General features: G+C 37.4%; 1 protein-coding gene across 2 annotated transcripts; it reads right to left on the bottom strand.

Annotated features, from left to right (window-relative positions):
* Positions 1–1,764: 1,764 nt before the first annotated feature.
* LOC122281387 (autophagy protein 5) lies at positions 1,765–24,576 on the bottom strand. Of its 2 annotated transcripts, XR_006230214.1 has the most exons (9): positions 24,197–24,576; positions 23,969–24,093; positions 22,366–22,432; positions 13,539–13,628; positions 10,264–10,351; positions 8,491–8,634; positions 3,675–3,806; positions 1,847–2,273; positions 1,765–1,810 (listed from the first exon to the last, which is right to left on the bottom strand). XR_006230214.1 is itself a non-coding variant. In XM_043092830.1 (8 exons), the coding sequence occupies exons 1-8, from the start codon at positions 24,296–24,298 to the stop codon at positions 1,942–1,944; spliced, it is 1,080 nt and encodes a 359-aa protein (XP_042948764.1). In that variant the 5' UTR covers positions 24,299–24,576; the 3' UTR covers positions 1,765–1,941. The 2 variants fall into 2 exon arrangements, 1 of the variants encoding a protein (XP_042948764.1); XM_043092830.1 differs by having other exon boundaries at positions 1,765–2,273.
* Between the last annotated feature and the right edge of the window lie 821 nt (positions 24,577–25,397).

Here is a 25,397-nt window from a genome sequence, read left to right on the forward strand (position 1 = left end):
ATGAATATTGGTAATATCAAGGAGGATAGGATGATTTGGACTCTAGTGTGAGGGAGTAGGAGCTTTTCGGTTATATTTTTTTATAAGGATTTTTCAGGTTCATCCCAAAATCACTTTCGACCGCTTCCTTTAGAAAAATTCTTTTTCTTTTTATCAGTAAATAAGAATTTTATTAAAATAGGTGAAGCTAATTAGTAATTACACAGGACATATACAATAGCAACAACTATGCAAGAGTGTGTAAAGATATAAAAAATGATGTATATTCATGCCATTAAAATCCATTACAATCGACCAATGGAGTAGAGCATGAAAAAATGAAGTTCTTATCTTATTCATTGTCCATTCACAATTCTCAAAACTTAAACCATTCCTCTTCATCCATATGCACCACCATAGACGGATCGGTTTCATATTCCACATAGTTGCAATTTGAGTGGTAGCTTGGATGCCTTGCCAACTGACCAAAAAATTCACAACCCTTAGTGGCATCACCCAGTGGAGCCCCGCTCTAGTAAAGTTATCATTCCACAAAATAATAGCTACGTCATCCCCCACTGTTCTTGCACATATAACATCAATCCAACACAATGAGTTGGTGTTTCTGTAGATTATCTAAAGGTGAGAATCTTCCCTAATAAAGCTGTCCATACAAAAAAAGAAGCTTTTAGAGGGGTCTCGGTCCTCCATATGTTTTTCCATGGGAATGGTCTTGTAGAATATGCCATAGGAGACTTATAATACGACCGTACAGTAAATCTTTCTTTCTTGGATAGTGACCACAAAATCGTATCAGCTCTTCCGTTTACTCTACAATTATACACCAATTAAAGAAATCTGTAACTCTGTCAATTTCCTATTCTTAGGCAGCTCTAAGGAACATGAAATAACCTGGCAATTTCTCAATGTCGGATGACAGATGAGCCATCAAATCTACCAGATCTGGCGCCTTGCCCCCCCGCTAGATGGAAAAACCGGCATTGGAGTTGCCGGATTTGGAAACAAAGTGCCAGATCCACACCTTTCAGGGTGGTCCACACAACCATAGCGATAGGATTGCATCGGATTTAGTTGCCAACGTTGAAACTAGCCATACCCGGCCAATTTGGCACCTGATTCTAACCTCAATCAGTCGGATTTGTCTCGGATCGGCAACATCAATTCCAACAACATACATGCCTTATACCTCCAGTTTTTCCAGTTCTAGAGCAATGATTGGAAGCCATCTAGAATTAATTAGCATTAGTAATTTTTGGATTCACACTTCCTATTTAAGGGCTATAGTCTTGTATAATTAAGTTCATTTTGAAATTAATAGGATGTTTAGGTGGCAGCACGTGGTTGGAGGGTTTACACCAGTTCCTGACCAAATGTGCTTCCATCTTAATATTATGCTAAAAATTTATGAAAATTAATAAAACTTTGGTCTCTGTGTTTAGGCTATATAGATCGGTTAAGCTAGATTGGAAAGAAGAGGAGTTCCTGTGTTCGTCTTTATTTCGTCTTGTGAACAATTATCAGGTAAAAATAAATAAAACTGAACAATAAGAAAGTACCGAACATAAAGAACTTCAGTAGCAGTTTTTGTTGTCTTTCAAGTATTAGATTACATTCTGATTCAGCCACTCATCTACAGGGTTTCTCAAATGGAGTATAACCCCCCCCCCCCCCCCCCCCCCCCCCCCCCCCCCCCCCCCCAAAAAAAAAAAAAGAATGATTAACTGCACATCTGTAATAAAAGAAAAAAAAAAAAAAATCTACAGCTTTTGAGATTCCTAATACCATAGGCTTACTTTGTAACTAGGTAGCATTTCTCTCACTAGTAAAGATGAGGTCTTAGGTTCAACCTAAGAGAGCATAAATATGAGGAGGATGTTATTCCATTGCCTAGCTCACCATTATCATTTATTTATAAAAATGATTTGCCAATTAAGTCCCTTGTCATCCATCTGAAGGTATTTTTACTTGTGAAAATTTCAGGCACACACAAACATGAAGAAAGTGCTCAGGGTTCATTAAGTTGTGCACAACCCAAGAGAAAGGTATTTCCAACTTTGGTTCAATCCCTTGGATGCGAACAAGCTTCACTTCAGCATTATCAGATGGATAGCAAGACTCCACATATTCACTCAAATTTTCTCCCCCCTCTTCTGAAGGAACTTTCTGTTCATCCTCACCTTCTTCTTTGGATGATTCTTCATTAGTTAAAGATTTATACTGAAAATGCTCTGGCAGAAGACTTTTTACTGCATCAAGTAAGGTAAAGCATTTACCTGCAGAACAAGATGCATAAGCAATGGATAGTCCTGAAGCCTCTGAAACAGGATGGCAGACATCACTTGACATGATATATACATGCATCATGATCAATGTGACAAGTAGCAGCCAGGATACAGGGAAAAATAATAATAATAAAGAAAGAAAGATAAATTAAGGAAAACACATCTATCACCACATGCATATATGATATACATCCCCATACCATAAGTACCTCCAGCTGTTGCGGATCACCAATTACCCATTTAAGACCATACTTCCCACCCACAACCTGCGCCAAAACTTGATTTCTCCCTCAAAAACCACTACAGCTACTGCCCAAGAATGCTTGGTCAGACACAAAGATTCCTAAACCCCCCACATCAACCATACTTGAAACTACAAGATTGACCCTAAGCCACATCTAGATGGGGGTGAATAGGTGTATGTCACAATTCTTTGTCCAATGTTAATTCATGTCAAATATTAACAATGAAACGGACATATAAATATGAATGATAATGCAAAACAAGTCAACCACGAGACAAGGATTTTGGTGACGAAGGAAAACCCTTCAAAGAACTCTTTAAAGGTAAAACCACTCCGGCAAAGCCTCCCCAGAACAAACCAATTCCACTATTTGAAGATTAATACAAGTTTCTTACAAACCCTTTGTAATATGAATCCCTTGTCACGGCAGAACGACTGTTTTGTCCCTACCGCACAATGGCAGCCAGAACCTCTGAAAATCTTCAACTTCTTCTCCAGGAACCTCCAGTGGATGAACTCACCTTAATTCACACTATCATTATTCTTGTTTCAATGTGTGGTTTATGAAAACTCCAAGAGAGATGACCCTTGTATAAGTCCCAAAACTCCTTTTCTCTCTTGGCACCCTTGGGTCCCTTATCAATAGCTGATTGGGCAGTTTTATAAAACAATTTCGTGCTCCTTGAAGGTCCTTGACTAGATCAAACACTCTTTGAATTTCAAAACATTCCTCAAAATCAGCAGATAACCTGTCGTGACAGGTTCCTGCTGGAACACAAACTCTTCTTCAGAATTCCAGATAGCGTGGCCGTTATCCAAATTTCGAGTTTTGCAATCTTTAAACCTCCATCTTCATCCAATACTCAAATTTATCTCATCAAATAGAGCACTGTAGATAAATTTGATCTCTTATCAACCCTTGCCCATTCTCCTTACAGATAAATCTTACCGATCAACCTTTGACCAAATAACAAACCTTACCCATTGTTTTGAAACAAAATGTAGCCAATACTAACAATTCACCAAATGGAGCTTCAGTTCATACCCAATAGAATATGAAAGTTATATGTATGATGATACACTAATTTACGTGGAAATTATCAAAATGTCTGAAACAGATTTAAGTAAGTGAATGATACATGGCTTACCTTCTTCTCCATGAATCTCAACAGGCCGATTTATGTAAGAGATTTTGTCCCAACTATCAATTTGAGGTGCATCTTCTAGATCATCAAAATCCTCACTGACACCCCAAACATACAAACGAACTGGAACTCTACCTAATCATAGCTCCAATAGTGATGAGTCTATTCATTGAATAGATTAAAATAAAAGGGAAGTGACACCTACATTTTCCTTAATAAATAAGATATGAAGCAGAATAAATTAATAAATGCCATGAAAAGTGTGTTGGAGATGCGGTTGAAAAGCTGAGATTTTATGAAGTAAATTACAAGTTTAAAATTAGGTATGTGTATCCTCAATTGGTTGTAGTAGTACACTTTTCAAATGCAACAAGACCACTAAATGCTCACGAACACTGGATGAACAAGAAAGAGACATATATTTTGACTTCATTTCCCCTACTTGAGGCCTCAAATGGACATGCCTAGTTTATATTCAGCCGCATTAGTGTGCCAGTGGTTGGGTCATATCAAAATGTTTAGCTCAATGGTAAGTTAGCAAATATCTAGATGATCTAGACATGAACTTTAGTGACAAATGACATCACCTTTGTTCATGAACCTAAAAAATTCAAAGATCAACTGGTTATAAAAAAATTATAGGGTTCACTTCTAAATTTAGCTTTGAAGTCCAATTAAAACGGCATAGCCTGAAGACTATCCTCTCCCTCGTCATCTTAAATTTTCTTGTGTGTGAAATCTACACCAAAAGCCAGCACCTCAATTTCCTAAAAACAATAAGAGTTTCAGTTGTGGGTACTGTTCAAAGTCCATAAACTTGGGTTGTTTTAAAAGTATATATTTTTTTTTTTTCCTGAAAAAAGTTCTCATCCAAAGAAAACACCAGTTCAGGACACAAATCTGACACTGATCGTAACAGTTGGGACCGTATCACATTATTATAATAGTGACAACCAGTTATATTCAGTCTCTTTGGTAGACTTTGTTCCAAATTGAGACATGATACAGCAAATTTAGTTATATACTTTCTTTTTTTTTGCACAAGTAAATTTAGTTATATACTTTCTTGAGACTTCTAACATTTCAAATCTGTATTTATTGTATCACAAAATCATCTATTTATGGTGTTTTAACACCATTGATTCGAGTCTACGAGGGCTTCACCCTGTAATACCCCTCTCTGTATTATTTTGACAACAAACACTCCCTCCCCCCAAACTGAAGAAATCAATAACAATTAGAACCAACAACAATAGGAACAACAACAAAATAATATTAATAACAAAAACAACAATAATAAAATACATAAAACTACTTAAACAAACCTAACAATCTTGTTTCATTTTAATTTTTAAGCAAATTTAGCAACAATAAAATCCATAAAACAACAACAGTAGTATGTTAATGAATTATCACGAAGGAAATGAGGGATTTAATTTTTATCATATCAATTACTAAAATTGGAATCAGCTCAATAGAGGTTATTTGTCATCACAATGTGGATAATCCTTAAGGTTCTGTACTTATTCCAAAAGGAAACTTTCTAATATAACGTTTAACAGAAAGAAGTTAAGCCTAGAGCTCCTGCTACTGTGTTTAAAAGTGCATTTGTGTCCATAGGCATATATTCTAATGTATGTATCATCTGATGAGCAATGAGATAGTTTCTATTTCAAACCAGTGCAAAAATTATTTACACATTGCACATGGCTTTATGGTTGTCTTGTCATATGACCAACATGTTCAACAAACTCAATTAGATTTAAAATTTTATCCCTTTTAATTGATTGAAAGCAACTACTTTTGATAAATTCCATACACTAAACTTTCTGATAGGCAGGTTAAATTGTTTAAAGATTGGTTGCCCCCAAGACTAAGGACATGATCCATTCTCTCAAATTTTCAATCTTGAGCATCAGACAGACCCAGGTAATTCTTTCATTGCTATAAAGTCATGAACATGATATAAGGTGGACTTACTATTAACTAATTAGCATTATTGACAACTGAATCTAACCACTATGGGCATAATAAAACATCAAATGCTACATAAAAATGAAAAATTGTAATTATAGTTGCTATTGGATTTAAAAGATATCTGATTTTCCCCATGCATTCAAAAGTATTCACCATCAGTTTTTTATGCCAACCGACACAATCTAATGAAAGCTTAAATTGCAATCTTACCGTTTATTATGCACACCGCAATGTATAACTTAATGTCTGCCTTCTTGATCTTTTTAACCAATATTTTTTAATTGTTGAACGTTGTTGTATATCATTACAGAAAAATAACACCCACACAAGAATTTGCTCTCCTGAAGGTTGTAATTTCAGCAATATCAAATCTAGGAAATATTGACACAAGTTTACCTAAGGTTGAGACAGAAAACAGACAATAATTAGAGTTTTGAAAGGAAGGCGAAGCTGATAAAGCCCCAAATAATGCTAATAGACAAGTTCTTTTAACCTTAGACTATCATCAGGCAAAAATACTAAACTAAAACCTATCATCCCCACCCCACATAAAACCACCTTAATCAACAAATTCAGGACTTTAATAACCTAAAATTTGTATTCAGCCAGCTCAAATTTTCACATAATTCGCATAATTGTTGTCATCTATCATGTCGCATAACACTCTCAAAGCATTTGCGTCAAAAAAATAGAAGGAACCAGGCAACATATACCAAGTACATGATAAAGGCATGTGTTATCTATGGGCCCTTAACAAAACAAAACACTGGCATCTCCACATTCTTCTTCACGATACACTTGATTCACTGCCCATCCAGAGCAAAGATACACACATCATATATTTGGGGAAAGGTATGAGAGAAGCATAGTTAACAGAGTGGCCCACCAATGCTTTTTATACATAACTGAAGAGAATAAAATTAAAGTCATAGACCGATGTTGGTGGAGGTTTCTTATCTGGTTTCCAGGTGGGCAAAGGCACTGATGGCTCTATTATCATCTCACACATTTTATTTGCAAATGATGCTTTGCTCTTTTGTGAAGCGGATAATAGCCAGATCCAAACTCTACGAGCACTGTTACTTTGCTTTGAAGCAGTGTCGGGGCTCAAGGTGAATCTTGGTAAGTCCAAGATGGTTCCGGTGGGTGCGGTCTCAAATATCCTCAGTTTAGTAAGCCTTTTGGATTGTAAGGCGTCCTCTTTACCAATGAAATATTTGGGCCTTCCATTGGGAGCAACTTTAAGGCTAGAGCTATATGGGATGGGGTGGTGGAGAAGATAGAGAAAAGGATGGCTGGTTGAAAACGAGTGCATTTATCGAAAGGTGGTCGTCTCACCCTTACTAACCTCCCCACATATTTTTTATCTCTGTTTCCTATGCCTGCAGGGATGGTGAACAAGATTGAGAAACTCTTTAGGGCATTCTTATGGGGGTGCATGGGGGAGGAGAAGAAATTCCATCTTGTTAGATGGAAGATAGTATGTGCTCCAGTTGTGTATGGGGGGTTGGGAGTGCGTAACTTGAGAACTTTTAATAAAGATTTATTGGGGCAATGGCTGTGGAGATATCACTCGGAGAGGGGATCATTGTGCAAGGAAATTATCGACACTAGATATGGAACTACTTGGGGTGGTTGGTGCTCCAACAAAGTGAGAGGGGGGTATGGTGTGGGTTTATGAAAGTTTATAAGGAGGGGGTGATCATGCTTTAAAAAACATATTCGCTTTGTATCTAGAGAGGGCAATCAAATCAATTTTTGGAGGGACATGTGATGTGGAGAACATGCATTGTAAAGGGCTTTTCCGGCTCTCTATTGTATTGCAGCTAATAGGGAGGCTTCAGTGGCAGATATGCAGCTATTTTCTCATGGTTCTCATCAGTGGAATATTCTTTTTAATAGGGATTTTCACGATTGGAAATTATCTATTGTATCGGATTTTTTTAACCTACTATATGCCATGGGGACTCCTATGGCACAGCGTGATAGATTGAAGTGGATGTCTAATAATCACAAGAAATGTATAGTAAGGCGTACTATAAAATTTTGTCAACACAAGATCATACTCCGTTCCCTTGGAAGAATATTTGGAGGTCTCGTGTGCATTCTAAAGTAGCCTTTTTTGTATGGAATGTCACCCTTGGGAAGATCTTGACCACAGACAATCTGAGGAAGAGGGGATGTGTAGTGATGGATTGGTGTTATATGTGTAAAAAGAATGGAGAATCTGTGGATCACCTCTTACTGCATTGTGAGTTAACAAGAGTGTTGTGAGATGAGATCTTTCAAAGGGTTGGTGTTGCTTGGGTTATGCCTTTGAGGGTGGTGGATTTGTTGGGTTGTTGGAGGAAGATGCAAGACTGTCATCAAGTGGTAGCAATGTGGAAGATGATCCCGTTGTGTATCATGTGGTGTATTTGGTCGGAAAGGAATGCATGTTGCTTTGAAAATAAGGAACGCACAATGGCAGAGCTGAAGAATTTTTTTCTCCACACTTTTCTGCTTTGGTTTTCCACTACTGTACAAAATGGGGACAATGTTCATGATTTCTTGTCTTTAATTTATCGCTCTTAAAATGTATTTAGATGTTCTTCTGTATACTTCCTATATACACAGGTTATGCCTATTTCATTCATATCAATAATACTTATCTCTTACTTATCAAAAAAATAACCTAAAAGTCATAGACCAAGCACACGGGACGTATACATGAGAAAAACCTAATAAAAAATAGAAAAAGATACAAGAAAATCATGAAAACTTGGCCAATAAAAACGTTGACCTATTTTAAAGTTACAGGCGAATATTGTTACACTTGAAACTTAGTAGAGAATTTTATCACCTGTTTTGACTTGTCCAGTAGCATCTGTGTCACCAGCACTTTGTCGAGATACAAAAGAGCCTGAACTCAAATTTGCAGAATATTCATGTCCAGCTGTTCCAAGCTTAAGTTTAGACGATACCTTAAGGTAGGCTTCCAAATTACCTGCTAAACAATCTTTGTTAGAAGATCACCACGTCAATGCTGCATTTACAACCAAAAGTTATTCAGATCATGACAGCTCAAAGAACTCAAGTTCACTGTTCAATCTTTTTATAAGATTTTGACATCCCAGAGTCATATTTCTTTTCCTTGGAAGTGTATTTGGAAAAGTAGGGTGCCTTCCAAAGTTAATATCTTCATTTGGACGGCCTCTCTTGTGAAAATCTTGACCGCAAAAAATTTGAGAAGGCATGGTCTTATTATCATGGATTGGTGCTATGTGTAAGAAGAATGGCGAATCTATGGATTATTTTTTATTGAAGTGTGAGGTGGCTAGGGCTCTTTGGGATGAGATTAGCTGATTGGGAATTGCATGGGGGATGCCTAGGAGGCTGATGAATCTCCTAGCTTGCTGAAATGGTCTTCAAGGTTGTCCCTAGGAGTAAGTAATGTGAAAAGAAACGCGATTATGATTCCCATACACATGTCACGTTTTTTTAACATTGCCTTACTATGGAGCTCAGGGCTTTGAGATTCCCTATGATGGTGGTCTAAGATTGAGACCCCAAACTTGATTGGGATTTCAAATTGTGAGGGTTGAGAGAGGCTTATTGCACGATCCACCCAACTCAAGCGAAGAGGTCAATCATGTCAAGGCAAAGGGCTTCTTATGACAAGAAGTTTATTCCTCCCCCCGCCACCCCCCCCCCCCCCCCCCCCCCCCCCCCCACCAAAAAAAACCCACTCAAGAAGGGTGTGAAGACAACACCCACCAATTCCATTGCATTGCCATGGCAGCCCACAAACTGCAGTCATGTGGAAGAAGATCCTTATTTGTCTAATGTGGTGAATTTGGAGGGAAATGAATGACACAAGTTTTTAAGATCAAGAGCAGTCAATGGAGGAGCTTAGAACTTTCTTTTTCAAATACCTTTTTCTTTTCGGTAGCTTCTATAGATTTTAATGGGCTGGGCTTCCATGATTTTGTTGTTTCTTTTCCTTTTTTCAATTAGGTGTTCCTCTTGTATATTTCCTAAGTATTTGGGCTATGATTTTTACATTTTTCTTCGATTACTTACAAAATAAAAATGGACAAAAAGTCAGACAATAATATTATGAATGATACATGCCTAAGATGTACCAATAGAGGGAGCTAACATGTCCATTTCTTAATAGGATATAGTTGAAAAGGCAACAGTTATCATCATTAGATTCAGGATGAGTAGATGAGGCTCCCATAGATGCTTGTTTATAAGAGCCAACATCTCACTGAACAACTAAACATCATTTCTACTTGGCAGCCCGCTTCTATATATATATATATATATATATATAAAAGAGAGCATGCAGCCTAAAATCTACTATCTGAGAATTACTCGCATCAATACAATTTGTAAATGATAAGTCTTGGGTGAGTTAGTGAAATTGAAACAACTCAAGGTACCAGTTTGAATCATTAGGATAATGTAAATCGCTCATTTTTTATTATGAAAGAATATTTTGCATTTCACCCATTCTGTTGACATAAATAAATGCTTTGGTTTTGGCACTTATCTAACCATCAGCTCAAAGCACCAAAGTGAGAAGGCAAAAGAAACTCATTCCTAGTCATCCAGCAATTAGCAGACGTACCATTGAAAACAGAGTGCCATAGTTCCACCTGATCAGGTTGAGAAATGTTCATAACATTCTTGCAATTTCCGTTGATTATATATGATGCCTGTGGTAAGAGCTACACATTGTTAAGAACAATAACTTCTTTATTTAGGTACATGGCAGGATATATTACAATCAACTTCACTTGGTTAGGAATATTTAAAAATTACCTCCCAGTCATTTAGAAACCACAATCAAACCTCTCTATGGTTTGAACAGATACAATATCATCATTCATTTACACCAATTGATGGATTCTCAAAAGTGGCATGCACATGTCATATAAAACACGATATTTAATCATCAGTTGGCCTTCAATAGGGTTTAAACCCTTACGGAAGAGGTAGTTAAAAAAAAACTCCATGCTCAAAATGTAAACAGCTCCATTCCAGCACATTCTGAATGTCAGCTGAGGGTTAAATTTTGTGTTTCAAGTGATAATTACCACCATGTATGAGAAACTATCAATTGGAACAAAAAATGCACAAGAGTTACTAATAATAATGAAGCCATACTGATGGGTACTAAGGTGGACCTAGTCTTAGAGATCATTTGCAAGTTCCAGATGGGCCAATTACAAGGTCAAGAGTTAAGAAGATCAAGGAAATTATGCAAAAATTGGTGCAATCCACTTGGGGTGAGTCTAGCAAGAACCCAAAATTCAAGATGGACTTGAAAAAAGGAGATCTAGTTTTGATCAATTTGATACGAGCTATGGAAGAGGGCAACATGACTTATGATTTATTATTTGGGCTTATTCTTATGTTTATTATTTTTGAGGCTTTGGATTTGTTGAATATTTGGGCTTGAGTATGTTTGGCCCACATATGTTTTATGCTTAATGTTTTATGAACTAGGGTTCCAAGAAAAGTTTTTAAGAGCAATTTAGGGATTGTTTTAATTTTCAGCTAGGGTTTGTTTTGGGAAGGCCTTGTATTTCACCCAAGGGTATTTTGGAAAAGGATTTTATGTTAGACTAGGGTTTTTGGGAGATTGGGTATTTAAGGTACTGTAGCCGCAACACTATTCAAATTTTAATAAAATTTTATGAATTATTTTCATCGTAAGTTGAGTTTATCTCCTCTCGTTCTTGAGACAGGTTTTTCAACGAGTTTAGATTCTTTATAATCTAAGTTTTTGAAATGAGTTCCTTAACGGCTCTAGGTTTTTCCATTGACTTGATTTTGACTTTTTTGGGTGAGACTTCAAATTGATTATGGGTTCAAGGGATTTCACTCCCGCGGGTTCATGTCATATACAATTTCTTGTTCTCTAAGAGGATTGGTATAATAAGAATCTTCAAATCATAATAACAAAAATAAGTTAAAATAAAGGTTATTCTAAAGCTCAAGCCTAATCTATAATTTTTTTATTTAGTACTTCAATCAAAATGTAGGCCGGGTACTTCCCTCATATGTACGCTTCGTACATTGAATATGAAATCAAATAGGAGGTCTTAGGTTTTGAACAATGTAGTCTATGTCCATTTCTTTCCAGTTCTAGATCTATATCCAGTTACTTTAAAGCTTAATCCTACAGAGATGCTGTAACTCATCATCTTAACAACCAGGAACAACGAAGAGATTTTATACCACCAAGATATTATAATCCCATGATTCCACAACAAAATAACCATCCATCCTAGTTGAATATTTGCTATCTTAATCCCTTTTTATTATTAATTAGAAAAGGATGAAACAACTAAAGGAAGCACAGCAAGGAACTCGGATTTATCCTTTCATATGAATAATACAATTTACTTATAAAAAAAAAATATGAATAATACAATCATATCAAACTGAGACCATAACTTTGCCTCCAAGCTTTACTAATGAAGGGAGACATCATTGCTAAAACCTTACACAGTTTTCCCAGTAGCCTTATTTGAGGAAAAGAATGGTTGTTTCTTTTATACACAGTTTTACATTTTAACAAGTAGCCTTTTTTAATCCCTCCCCCCAGCACGCACCAGGGAATCAACAAAAGAAACAACTTTAAAAAATAAACAAGGAAACCTCAACAAACAAAGTTCAAGAAAAACAAACAAAAAATCATCAAAAGAATTTTCTTTTGGCAGAGCCTAAACCTAGAGTTCGTAGTAAGCTTGCTGAAAATGTAGGACAGCATAGAAAGTAGGCATTATTTACGTAAGAACTTGTATACAGCGAGTAGAGATCTTAGTTATGGCTAACAAACAATATTGGGATCATTAAGTAGATCCTTTCTCCTAATAAGGGCCCCCCCCCCTTCTCTCTCTCTCTCTCTCTCTCTCTCTCTCTCTCTCTCTCTCTCTCTCTCTCTCTCTCTCTCTCTCTCTCTCTCTCTCTCTCTCTCTCTCTCTCGTAGGGCAGGATTTTTGGCATGGACAGCGGCTCTGGGAAAGATTTTGACGATGGATAATTTACAGAAACGTGGGATGATAGTGGTGGAATGGTGTTGTATGTGTAAGCGCAGTGGTGAGACTGTGGACCATCTTCTACTTCACTGCAAGATCACTAGAGTATTATAGGCCAATGTTTTCCAACTGGTAGATCTAAATTGGGTTATGCCTGCTACAGTAGTCAAACTTTTGCCTTGTTGGCTGAACCTTGGCGGTACTCCACAAATTGCAGTTGTATGGAAGATGATCCCTATCTGTATTCTATGATGTATTTGGTAGAAATGGAATGACCAGACTTTTGAAGACAGGAAGCGCTCTTTGGAGGAGATCAGATTACTGTTTTTTAGAACTCTTTTTCTTTGAGCCAAAGCTGCAAATTTCAATGGCCTCGATTTTCTTATTTCTATTTCTTCCCCCTAAATAAGTGTAATCTCTTGTATACTACCAGTATACTTGGGCTTTGCCTATTCCTATTAATATATTCTATTCGTTTACCTATAAAAAAAAAAAAAAGTAGATCCTTTCTCCTATAGAACTTAGTTCCTTTGAATGATTGCTTTAGAGATTTCAATGGAGTAAGTCTCCATGATTTCCTTGTATTGGTCTATAATTCCAGCAAGGTGCTTATCATGCATTCGAGATGTGTACGTGGGCTTTTGAATGGAACTAGGGTGATTCAAATAGAGTAGATTCTTTCAGCAATTTGAATGGAACTATGGTTATGTTTTTATCAAAAATTGATATGGTGATGCAAATATACATATATATATATATATGGCAATTTTCCTTGATAAGATTCCAGGATGGGACATCAAAATTAGTCCATTCCAACAAATTCCACTAATAATAGAAACAACAATGATTAACTGACCTCTTTCAATGAATTGATAAAGCTCCATTTTACACTATCTTCACCTTCACATGGAATCAATATATTTCCAGGATATCCTCTGAAATGCACCTACAGAAAAGAGATCCAAGAATAGAAAGTTGATGTGATAAAGTCTCAATAAGGCAGTGGAAAAATAGGTGAAAGAAAGGAAAAGGCACCAATTTATTTCATCACCCAAATAATGCAGGGCTGTCAAACATATCAACTTTAATTTGTAACAGAAAGGACAATTGACATATGTCCCATTGCTATTAAAATACCTAAAGTGGTTTTCGCATAGCATTCTGTATGGCTCCATTTTCTCCACTTAGATAAATAAAGGGAAACTAATCTTCTAAACTTTGTTCGTGTTGACACAAGTATTTGGCACGGTTTCTCCATAACCCCATTTCATCCACTTTGATATACAAAGGGAAACTAATGCTCCAAACTCTATTGGAGCTTACACAAATATTTGACATTATTTCTCCTAAAAAACTGTAGAAATTTCTTTCTGGATAAGATAAATTTTATTAAAATGACACCATCCAAATGCACAGGAAGTATACATCAGCTACAACTAATTAGAGAAAGCAAAGTCAAGAAAATTCTAGAATTTTTTTTTTCTTTTTTTAGTAGAAGAAGAGTGTAAACTAAAGCAATAGAAACCAAAGTTGAAATCCATCAAATGGTGAAGTGTAATTTGAGTTCTTCCATTATCCGTGTATCGTCTTCAATGCTCCAATCACTTCCTGCCCCATGCACCACATTACACAACTCAAATATATTCTCCACAAGAGTGTCATAAAATCTTCCTTTCCAATGTGCTAACAAATCTGCCACCTGTTGTATTATCACCCATTATAGCCCAAACAAAGAAAGCCACTATTTGAGGGGTCTTACTCCAGATCGATGCCCATGACAAAAACTATTTTTATGAGGGATCGATGCATAATAGAACAATTTGACTTTAAACGTCTCCCTCCTGGACATTACCCAACAAATTTTTTCTCCCTCATCCTATCTTAACCAGGCAAAACACAACCCAGCATAAAATAAATTAAATAGATCCATCGCTCAATCTTGTGCACTCTGATGACTCACTGAGGAGATCCAGGTGAAAGCTGTAAATGATCTGCCACCAACACATCCATAGCACAAGCAACATGGAATAGATCCAAAAAGGCACATTTTATTGCATCTAGCAGCGTTGATTGTGCATCTAGGTAAGGCTACTCAACAAGAAGTTTGAACTCAACTCAATTCAATTACCAAAAAGGTCGTTCACAAAAAATTAGGCAATTATTAGATAATACAAACTCATATTAAACTCGCTCAACTTGGATAGTGTTCGTGAACAAGCTCATATGAAACTCAGCTCGACTTGTTAACTCCAGTATATACTTTATTAGAAACAAAGCATGTGCACACATACACAAAGATGTTTGTGTGTGTGTGTGTTTATTGTAGTTATTAACAATCTATAAATATCAACAATGCATGTTATATGTATATGATACATATATATGTAAATACAAGCATTAAGTAAATGTATACATCCTCTATAAATTTATACATCGTCTATAAAAAATAAATAAATAAATCTTATATATATATATGTAATGCATAAATGCCAATATCTTATCTAAGTATAAACCTTTAAAGCCAAAATCTAAATCTCGAGTTTCTAAAAATATTATATGATATTAGATTTGGCATGAAACTTAGGAGTTGTGGCAAAAAACTGTTTTCAGATTTTTTGGAGAGATTATGTGTTTTATGATGTGGGAAAAAATGTTGTGCTAGCATGGCCGTTGTCAACAACCTGTCGTGACATAACTGCCTAGGAGAGGTAAATAATGTCCTTTCAGCAAATTCATCCTAACAAGGATTAGGGGTCGTCAATTAGCATGTCGACAAGGACACTGACACCACAGATCTGGGAGATTTCATACAGATATATGACAGTCAGTTTTAGCACAAACAATTTCAAGCCAACTTCTTTCAAAATTCTAGCACCAAACAAGCACTGGAGTAACACCCTTTTTTTATAATTAATAAAGTTTGTTGATCTTCAAAATTAGGTATAGCCCAAGTACACAGGTGGTCTACAAGAGAAAAATACCTAATTACAGCCTACGAACAAAAACAGACGCAAACAAGTCACTAAAATTACCCCTATCTAATACAATAGTCTTAGCCCAAAGTAACAAAGTTTGGAAAAATGAGTCTCTTATCCCCTCCAATAAGGGTTCACTATTTTCAAAACATCTTCCATTCCTCTCATTCCATATCCACCACATAAGACGTAAGGGCACTATCTTCCAAACATCCACTACTTGACGATTTCCCCGGGTTCTGCTCAAACAAGCCAATAGGTCCACCACCTTCTTGGGCATCACCACCCAAGCAATGTCCAGCCTTAAGAAGACTTCATCCCATAGAACCTTTGCTACATCGCAATGGAGACGAAGATGTCCGTCGATTCGCCATTCTTTTGCACATGTAGCACCAATCCATTAAAGAAACCACGCTTCCTCAACTTGTCTATGGTCAAATTTTGACGTGGGAAGCCAGCCAACTGAAGAAAGCAACTTTTAGGGGTACTTTGCACTTCCAAATGCACTTCCAAGGGAATTCTGAGAAGAGTGGGTAGACATTGCCTTATATAAAGATCTAACTGAGAAATTCTTGTTCCCAGGGTGTGTCCACAGCAGTTTGTCCTCCACACCATGCTCCAAATTCAGGGCATACAAGGTACTGTAGAAGTCAGAAGTGTCTCTCACTTCCCAATCTTGAACTGCTCTGGTAAATGACACAGTCCACAGCAGCAGGCTGTTCGAAGAGTCCATGTAATCAGCAATAGAGGCTTCCTTATGCAATGCAATTCTGAGAAGAGAAGGAAAAACCTCCTTTAAAGCAGCATCGCCACTCCAAACAACAACCCAGAATCTGACTCTACTTCCATGCCCCACCACAAATCCGAAATTAAGAATGAAATCCTCCCAGCCCTTCCTAATAATGTTCCATACACCCACACCATGCGACCCTCGCCCTTCATTAGAGATCCAACCTCCCCAAGTACTTCCGAATTTAGCATCAACCACAGTCCTCCATAAGCCTCACTTTCTTGATGGTACCGCCACAACCATTTTCCAAGTAAGGCCTTATTGAAAATACTCAGCTTTCAAATCTTCAAACCTCCACAAGTGTGCTCTTAATAAGAGTGATTCTTCCCCCTTTAGATAAATACATTCTTTTGCAACCAGCCAATCTAATCTCAATTCTTTCGATCATGCCATCCTATATTACTTTGGATTTATGAGGAGCCCCCAATGGGAGACCGAGGTACTTCTTAAGCAAAGATGAAACCTTACAACCCAAGATTTTAGCCAAGTGTCAATATGGTTTACCAAGCCAACGGGTACCAGTTCAGATTTAGACAAATTCACCTTGAGGCTGGTAGTAGCTTCAAAACAAAACAAGAAAGCTCTCAATGAACGGAGAGTATCGTCAGTGAAGAGAAGACGAGATACATTGACGCTCCTAAAGGAAGCACCGGCCACAAAAAATCCAGACAAAAAAGACCCATCCATAGTTGCCTTTAGCATTCTAATCAATACATCCATGACTAAGACAGAGAAGATGAGATAAAGGATCTCCTTGTCTCAATCCACGAGAGCTGTTGCAAAAACCCTCAAGAGTGTCATTAACCAACACCGAAAATCTAGTAGTAGTTATGCAATACTTCATCCAATTGCACCACCTGCCCGAAGCCAAATTTGCCAAGAATATAAACGACGAAGTCCCACTTAACATGATCAAATGCCTTTTCCATATCTAGTTTGCAAAGGAGGCCTGGAGTGCCAGATCTAATTCTACTACCCAAACATTCATTTGCTATTAGTACCGAATCGAGAATGTCTCCCTCTAACAAAAGCATTTTGAGCTTCAAAATGTCTTATCCATGACTTCGCTCATATGGTTGGCAAGAACCTTGGATATGATCTTATACACTCCACTTACAAGACTTAGGACGAAAGTTTTTCACCTCCACCGACTTAGCCTTCTTCGGAATAAGGGCTAGGAAGGTTGCATTAAGGCTTTTCTCAAATTTCATATGTGAGTGAAATTCAACAAAGACCTTCATAACATCCCCCTTGATAATATCCCAACATAGCTGGAAAAATGCCATGGAAAATCCATCTGGTCCCAGCACTTTATTGCTGTCCATTCCTTTCAGCACTTAAAGCACCTCTTCCACTTCAAACATCCTTTCTAACCAGTCAGCACATGATTGATCAATCATGTCAAATCTCAACCCATCAACCTTAGGCCTCCACGGATATTGTTCCGTTACTAGATTGTCTAAAAAATGCACCATGTGATTCGTAATATCAGATATGTCCAAATGGACATTTCCATCCAAATGCATTACCTCAATAGCATTAAACCTTATATGAGAGTTGGCCATTCTATGAAAAAAAAAACTGGTGCACTTATCTCCTTCCTTCAATCAAAGGGCCTAGGATTTTTGTCGCCAGGAGATCTCTCCCATGACATTAAGTTTTTCCAGATCAGCCACAACAGCAATCTTCCTTGCCTTCGCCTCGTCCGTGAGAACCCCGGCAGTCTCCTTTTCATCCAAACATGCAAGTTCCTCAAAAAGGATCTTCCTCTAATCGTCTATCTTTCCAAATTCTTTATCATTCCGCATTTTGAGGTCTTTCTTCAAAGCTCTAAGTTTTCCTGCCAACACAAAGCTGGGCATACCAGAAAAATCATAGGAGGACCACCACACTCTCACTTTCTCCACAAAACCATCAGCTTTCAATCACATGTTTTCAAATTTAAAATATCTACGTCCCTCATGAAGGCCCCCACAATCAAGCAAAATGGGGAAATAGTCCGAACAAAGTCTTAGGAGTTTCTTTTGGCATCAATCAGGAAAATGGGCCTCCCAAGATGAGGATACGATGAATTTGTCCAATCTTGACCAGACCCTCCCATTGGAGCATGTAAATTCCCTCTGCCCAAGGCAAATCGATGAGGTCCAATTCAAAATAAGATCAGAAAATTCTGCCATTGCAGACTGATACAGGAATCCCCCAACCCCTCACATGGAAAGCAAGTGATTGAAATCACTCCCAATACACCACGGCCCATCCCACCAACTACACAAACCAGTAATCTCCTCCCAAAGAAACCTTCTATTGTTGTCCACATTAGGACTGTATACACCAGCAAGAGACCACTTGTAACCATCATCCACATTTTTAAAAGAGCAGGCCACCAAATGTTGCCCGACGTACTCCTCAACCAGATTAACAACTCTTTTATCCCACAGCAGAAGAATACTTCCCAATGCCCTTTTGGAAGAGAGATAAACCCAGCCCATGTGAAGACATCCCCACAAACTTCTAACAATACTTCTATCTATGAACTTCAGCTTGGTCCCTTGAAGACATATTATATCAGCCTTCCAATTTCTTAGTAAGTTTTTAACATGGAGGTACTTACCCAGATCATTCAGCCCCCTTACATTCCAAGATAAAATCTTTGGTTTCATTAATCACAGGTATTCACCCTACCCTTACTCCTTCCCCTACTTGCAATACCTTCCCGAACTTCATAATTAATAAAGCAAGCTAGTCTCCTTAACTCCCTTTATTTTTTGGCATAAGATCTAGCCAAGAGTGGTTCACACGATTCGATAGAAATCAGGAGGGATTTGAATTGATCTTCGAAACCCTCACATGAAATCTCTACACATTCCCGTATTTCATCCACTTTCTGGAGGACCTAATCCGACTGAGAATCTGCCCAATGTGAACTTGGTAACATAGAACATAAGGGGCTTGGGTCACCCCCTGTCCCTTCCTCAGAGCAAGTAAACCTTCCTCTGGCTCCCTACAAACAATATGCAGATCACACACCTGCACAAACCCCCCATTCACAGCCTCCAGGAAAAAGGGGTAGGAACACATTCCTCGGATAGCCTCCAGGATATATTCTCACAAACCTTTCATTGGATTCATCTTGGGTAGGAACACCAACTGAGGGGCTATCGCAGCTTGTGACCAGCTGCAAGGAACCTTTGGAGACCTGCAACAAACCATTTACAGTGACAGAGCACAGAGAAATCTCATTTCCGGCAGCCTCCATGTTAATCTCACTCATCAAAACAAGGATCTGCACCGGCAAGTGATCTAGAGGGTCGCCGACGGATCCAAAGAGGAAACCACTCTCAGGTTTGAGAAAGACCCAAGAAGTGGTTTGATCCACCGATGGTCGATTGATCTGTTCCTCCTCGTTATGACCTGTTTTTCCGAATTTTCAGTTTTTGATCTGAAGGATCCAGGTCATAATCCAAGCATCCTTAATTTCCCACTTAGACAAAGTCTCGACATCTCAAGGTGCGGGATCCCCCACAATTCTTTTCCTTTGACAAATAATTTAAATTGAAACTCCTAAGCAGAATAATTTTGTCAGTAAAATGAATGGGGAACGAGTTGAATTTATCGGATGACATGATGAAACCAAGGATAAAATAGTCCACCAGAAGAAGGCTGCAACAAGCACAAGAAAAACAAAATAAAAAATAGAAGTGCCCAAAATTATGATGGAACCCAACCAAACAAAGAGTGCCGAAAGAGGGACCCAACCCACTGCTGTCAACCCACTCCAAGACAGCGCCAAAAGAGAGACCCAACTCAAGAAACATGCACAGACAATGCCGAAATGAAGACCAGAGGATAAAAAAAAATTGCACTGACACTACCAACACAGAACACAACCAGAAACTGCAACAGATATCGCTGACAGCATCCTTGGAACCAGAAACACGTAACAACAAGCACAGAAAGCCACAAACTCACCAAAAACCAGCAACAGATGGCACCGAAATCCCCAAAGACACAAGAAAAAAAATTTTGAATCAAGCAAGAGTCACGAACTTTGCTCTTGACACCATGTCAAAATTTGGAAAAATAGAGAAAACTTGTTGGAAAACTTGTCTGCCATTTGTGCATCCTCATTCTCATTGAGTACCCCCCATTCTTTAAAAGGTAAGAACTATACATGGTGACAACTAGCTATAACTCGTAACTATTAGCATCTATACATGGTAAGAATAACTAGTGAGTATCTACCGTAATACAGAAGAAAATTATGTTTAATATCTACGTTAACAGTCCCAAGGTATGCTGATGGTCTACGAGTGGATATCCAAGATCAAGCCACTCTCCATACTGTGAGGACATTGTTATTGGTAGTTTGGTAGACAAATCTAGCCATGAAGATCAAGCTGCAATGGGTACAACAACCTATGAGGACACAATAAGCAAAAGTGGATGATGAAGGGCAGTAATTCAATACAAGTTGTAGGAATATCATCTCCAAGGCACTTGTATCAGCCTTACAACTGAAGGGAGAAAAAGCACCCAAACCATTTGATTAGATAAGAATGGGGCAAACAAACAGGTAACCAACAGTTGTCAAGTTCCATTTTCTATTGGATTTTTTTTTTTTTTTCCACAAAGATGAGGTTGTTGTGATGTAGTAGAGATGGATTTGTGTCATGTGTTGAAAAGCCATGATAGTATGATACAGATGACACAAAGTTTTGATGGCAAGTTAGAAGACTTTGTTGTGGCTAACAAGTAAAAAGGGAGCTTCCCTCAAAACTAAGAATCAAGAAGTGGAAGTGTTTCAGGAGGTTGAAAAGTGATGGTGTAACTGCACAAAGCATCTTATCAACACTTACAACAAGTGGAGGAACCTCAAGTATGGGCCTTTCCCTATAAAGAAGAAAATTAGTGATAATGCCTATATGGTGGAACTTCCAGACAATATACACATCTTTTCCACCTTAACAGGCAGATTTATTCGTGTATTACCCACCAAAAGACCATATCTATCAAGAAGTCAACTCAACGATAAGTTCCTTTCAAGCAGGAGTGACTGATGTAGAATAGAATGTTGTATCAGCAAGGCTGTCAACAAGCAGACCTGACACAGTTGCCCAGGAAAGTTTCAAAATGTGCTATCAGCAAAGTTAGTAGCAAGAAGAAAAGTCAGCTAGCATGTCAGCAAGACTGTCACGACACCACAGATCTAGAAGATTTCCAACAAATACAAGGCAGTCAGTTTTTTCCCTAATTTCAGGGCAATCAATTTCCAACCAACTTTGTTCCAAATTTCAAAACAATAAATTCCATAATAATTTAGCCTTATTTTTCTTTCCAACTTTAGACAGTTTAGGTTTATATGGTCATTGTAATATCCTTTTTCAACTAGTTTACTTTATTCTGTTTAGTTTCCATGTAAGGAATTAGTGCCATAAAAATAACACCAACGTGTAGTGCAAGGACGTCTTCAAGTTTCAAATACAATTTCCGTTCTCTTTCAAGATGTGTGTTGATTTTTGTGATTTAAAAACACTTCTTTTTATCACTTTACTGGCTTAACAACGCATTTTCTTATAATTTTTTTAGGCCTTATTTCAAATATTTTTTAAACTTGTTTTGTCGTGGGAGAGGGGGGTGCAAGGTCGGGGGTTCAGGTTTTTGAAATGCCCAGAAAGGAATTATAATGGTGACACATCCATCAATGTAGCCTGCATGCCATCATATATCAACTTTTCAGGGAATCTTTCAGACCCTATATTCTTTTTACCTTTTCTTGCATAATTTAGGTCCTAGGTTTCAGCTATATCATATCGCAATGGCAATTGATACATCACATCACCCCCAGTTGCAAAGCAAGGAATCCAAGTGACAATTTCATCAATTTAAATTATGCAAATGCCAAGATAAAATGAACTTACTGTCAGATTCCAAGGCCTTTCAGGTTCCACACATAGAAGATCAAAAAGAACCCCTGTTGGAATATACCTACAAAAAGGATTCAAATTTAACCAGCAAAACCTCAAAACCTGCAATACAATGAAACAAATACATCCAATATAGAATCCCATAAGTAGGCTATCACAAGATGCTATTTAACACATTTCTGCTTTCGCTGCAATAATCCCTTCTTAGGGTTGAAATTTGTTCTCACTTTATAATCTTCTCATTCGTATGTGTTTTCTCTTTCTATGGTGTTAAATTTTGTGCACTCCCTTTGTACTTCATTTCTACCACTTTATTATGCACTTTTAAATATACTTTTATGCATTTTGTAGAAAAAAGAGTATGAGCCAACAAGCTTTGAAGTAGTTATAAGGTGTCACATTGGATTGTGACCATTAACCTAGACAGTCAGTCCCCACTACAAAGGGCACATCTCAAGAATTAGAAAATTGTTAGTTGTAGATACCTTATCATTCCGAATGCATCAAAATTTGAAAAAAAAAAAAACAAAATAAAAGAAAGATGTGACATGTTAAACATATTAGTACCCTCAACCTATAAAAGCATATAGTCAATCATACCATATCCAATCCATTCACAAAATGTTCACCTAAAAACCTAGAATGTAATCCCTAAGGGTTGGCTCAAGTGGTAAAGGCTTTGGGCTTGGGGGTATACTCCCCCTAGGTCTAAGGTTCAAATTCCCTTAGGTGCAAACAATCTCTAGGGGCCATCGGACTGGAGGATTTTTCCCTTAAATTATCCGAAGTGCAATTGCAAGAAACTCCTTGTCAAGGGCTTGTGCACCATTGGGATTAGTCGGGACGCTGTTCCGAACACCCAGTGCCAATAAAAAATAAATAAATAAATAAACCTATAATATGATAACATTGTATCAGTATATCACAGCTTCTGATTATTATGAATAATTGAAAAAACAAGAGTTCCCAAAAAACTTGAAAATAAATTTTTCCATAAATGAGTGGTGGATGGTATCCGCTATTTGTGTGCACTATAAGTTCCTAAACTAAAAACATGTCTTCCAATTAAGAGGAAGTCAGGATAATGCCGTATATGTCGTCCAATCAAATAAAGACCTTGGGAACATTAATTGTAGCTTTATTTTGAGGTAGTTCGACACCGTCAAAAGCCCAGCTATTCATTTCCCTCTAAATATTCAACATAATAAAAAGTGGAACAGCTTTTGCAATCATACGATTTCTATGCCGAGAAACATCACTTTTCCAATATGGCAACTCAAAACTTGTCTTAGGCATATCCGAAAGAGTAGAAAAAATAAAAAAATAAAAAAGGAAGAAGAAGGATGAACTCGTTGCCACTAACTTTACACAGACGCCACCAATCCACTAGTTTCTTCCCCTCATTACTTATTAGAGTATTTAATTGCAATTTTCTTTCCCTTATCTATGCATCATTCTTACATGCAAATAGTTTGCTCTATGGATCTAAATAAGTAGAGAAATTTCCAATCCTGATGAACCATCATCTCGTCTTTGCCGTGAACATAGGTTAATTTCAATCACGTTAATTAATAAGAAAGACTGAAACACGGTATACCATTTGAGGGGCAACCCCTTGTACTCAAACCAAACGGTGTCGACCCCGGGAGGAAGTGCACTACTGAAATGAGGCTTTATATGAGGAATCAACAAAGGCAGGTACCCTATACGAGGAGCTAAGATCTGAAAGAAACCACCAAAAAGAAAATCAGTTCGCAGACGAACAAAAATAATCGAAAACAGGAAGTAACGAAGAAGGAAATAATAATAAGCGAGAAAGAAGTACCAGAGCGGGGAGTGGGGGAGGGAGGGTGGTGACTTCCGACTCATGGAGATGAATCTGAAGCGGAATCGCCCCTTCCCATACATATTTCTGTGCTTCCATCATCTCGCACTCGCTCTCACCATCCAATCGATAATTCCTCTGTTCTCGTGGGTTCTCAATTTGGCTTTAAGCTTTTTCGCTTTCTTCTTCCTTTCCTTTTTTTTTAATATTATTTATTACTGGTCAGCGAATCACAGACCCATGGGCCATCACCAGGAGTCTGGTTCTATGGACAACGACCGTCAAAACTCTCGCCGGAGGCAAAGCCGAAAGCGAAAAAACGTTAAAGAGCTTTTAGAAAGCAAAATTTCTATTCTCGTGCCCGGTGGGCAGACTGCAGAAGTAATTTGCTAGAAAAGAAAAATATTTATTCTAACGATCCGTCCAATAATTTTAAAGTTTGAATATTGGTAAGTTTTATTAAATTTAAATTATATTTAATGGATATAACCTGATCATAAATTATTAAAATTGATTAGAAGTTTTAATTAAGTTTAATAACTAACATAAATCTTATTTATTGAGTTAGACTCTTTATTTTAATTTAAAATCATCATTTATTGAAATCATCTTTCCAATTTCAATCACTATTAATTCTACATTGAATAAATTGTTAGATCCGTATTTTTAAATTTAAACTCTCTTATTAGATGATCATGACTAAGTGTTTAACAGATTAGTGTCACTCTACATGTATTAGCCGAGCACATGTATTAGCCGAGTCCAACTCAAATTTGTCGCCACCCTCTTCCAAATCTCTTTATAAATATCTTTACTTTGTGTTATTTACAAAAAAAAAAAAAAAATCATAAACCTCCATAAGCGCAGCGACCAAATCCAAAATACCCAGTCCAGTACCGTACAAGTCTCACATTCACCACGCCAATAGCCGACTACCTCATTTCTTTCACAATATCCCTCATGTTTTCTCTCTCCTTATAGTTCATGTAATCGATTTTATGCTGAAAATATTAGATTAACGTTGCGAGGTAAGTAACTTGGTCATAAATTAGGATTAGCATACGTTAGCTAGTTATATGTTATTATTATTAAAACCAGTTCTTTGAAAACTAATATTTATGTACCACGCATGTCAATTCAATTTGTGCCAAATCAAAAAGGGTTGAAACCTTAAAGAAATCTTAAACACTTGGAATCTAAT

Source organism: Carya illinoinensis, chromosome 11 (assembly GCF_018687715.1).
Source record: "Carya illinoinensis cultivar Pawnee chromosome 11, C.illinoinensisPawnee_v1, whole genome shotgun sequence".
Classification (NCBI taxonomy): domain Eukaryota; kingdom Viridiplantae; phylum Streptophyta; class Magnoliopsida; order Fagales; family Juglandaceae; genus Carya; species Carya illinoinensis.

Bases quoted from the DNA above. Each gene is read 5' to 3' on its own strand.
- LOC122281387 (XM_043092830.1), bottom strand. From the start codon at position 24,298: ATGATGGAAGCACAGAAATATGTATGGGAAGGGGCGATTCCGCTTCAG. The intron at 13,629-22,365 runs GTAAGTTCATTT...TCTTTTCTGTAG, and splicing joins AAAGGCCTTGGAATCTGACA to GTGCATTTCAGAGGATATCC. The intron at 3,807-8,490 runs GTGATAAAATTC...AGCTATGATTAG, and splicing joins TACTGGACAAGTCAAAACAG to GTAGAGTTCCAGTTCGTTTG.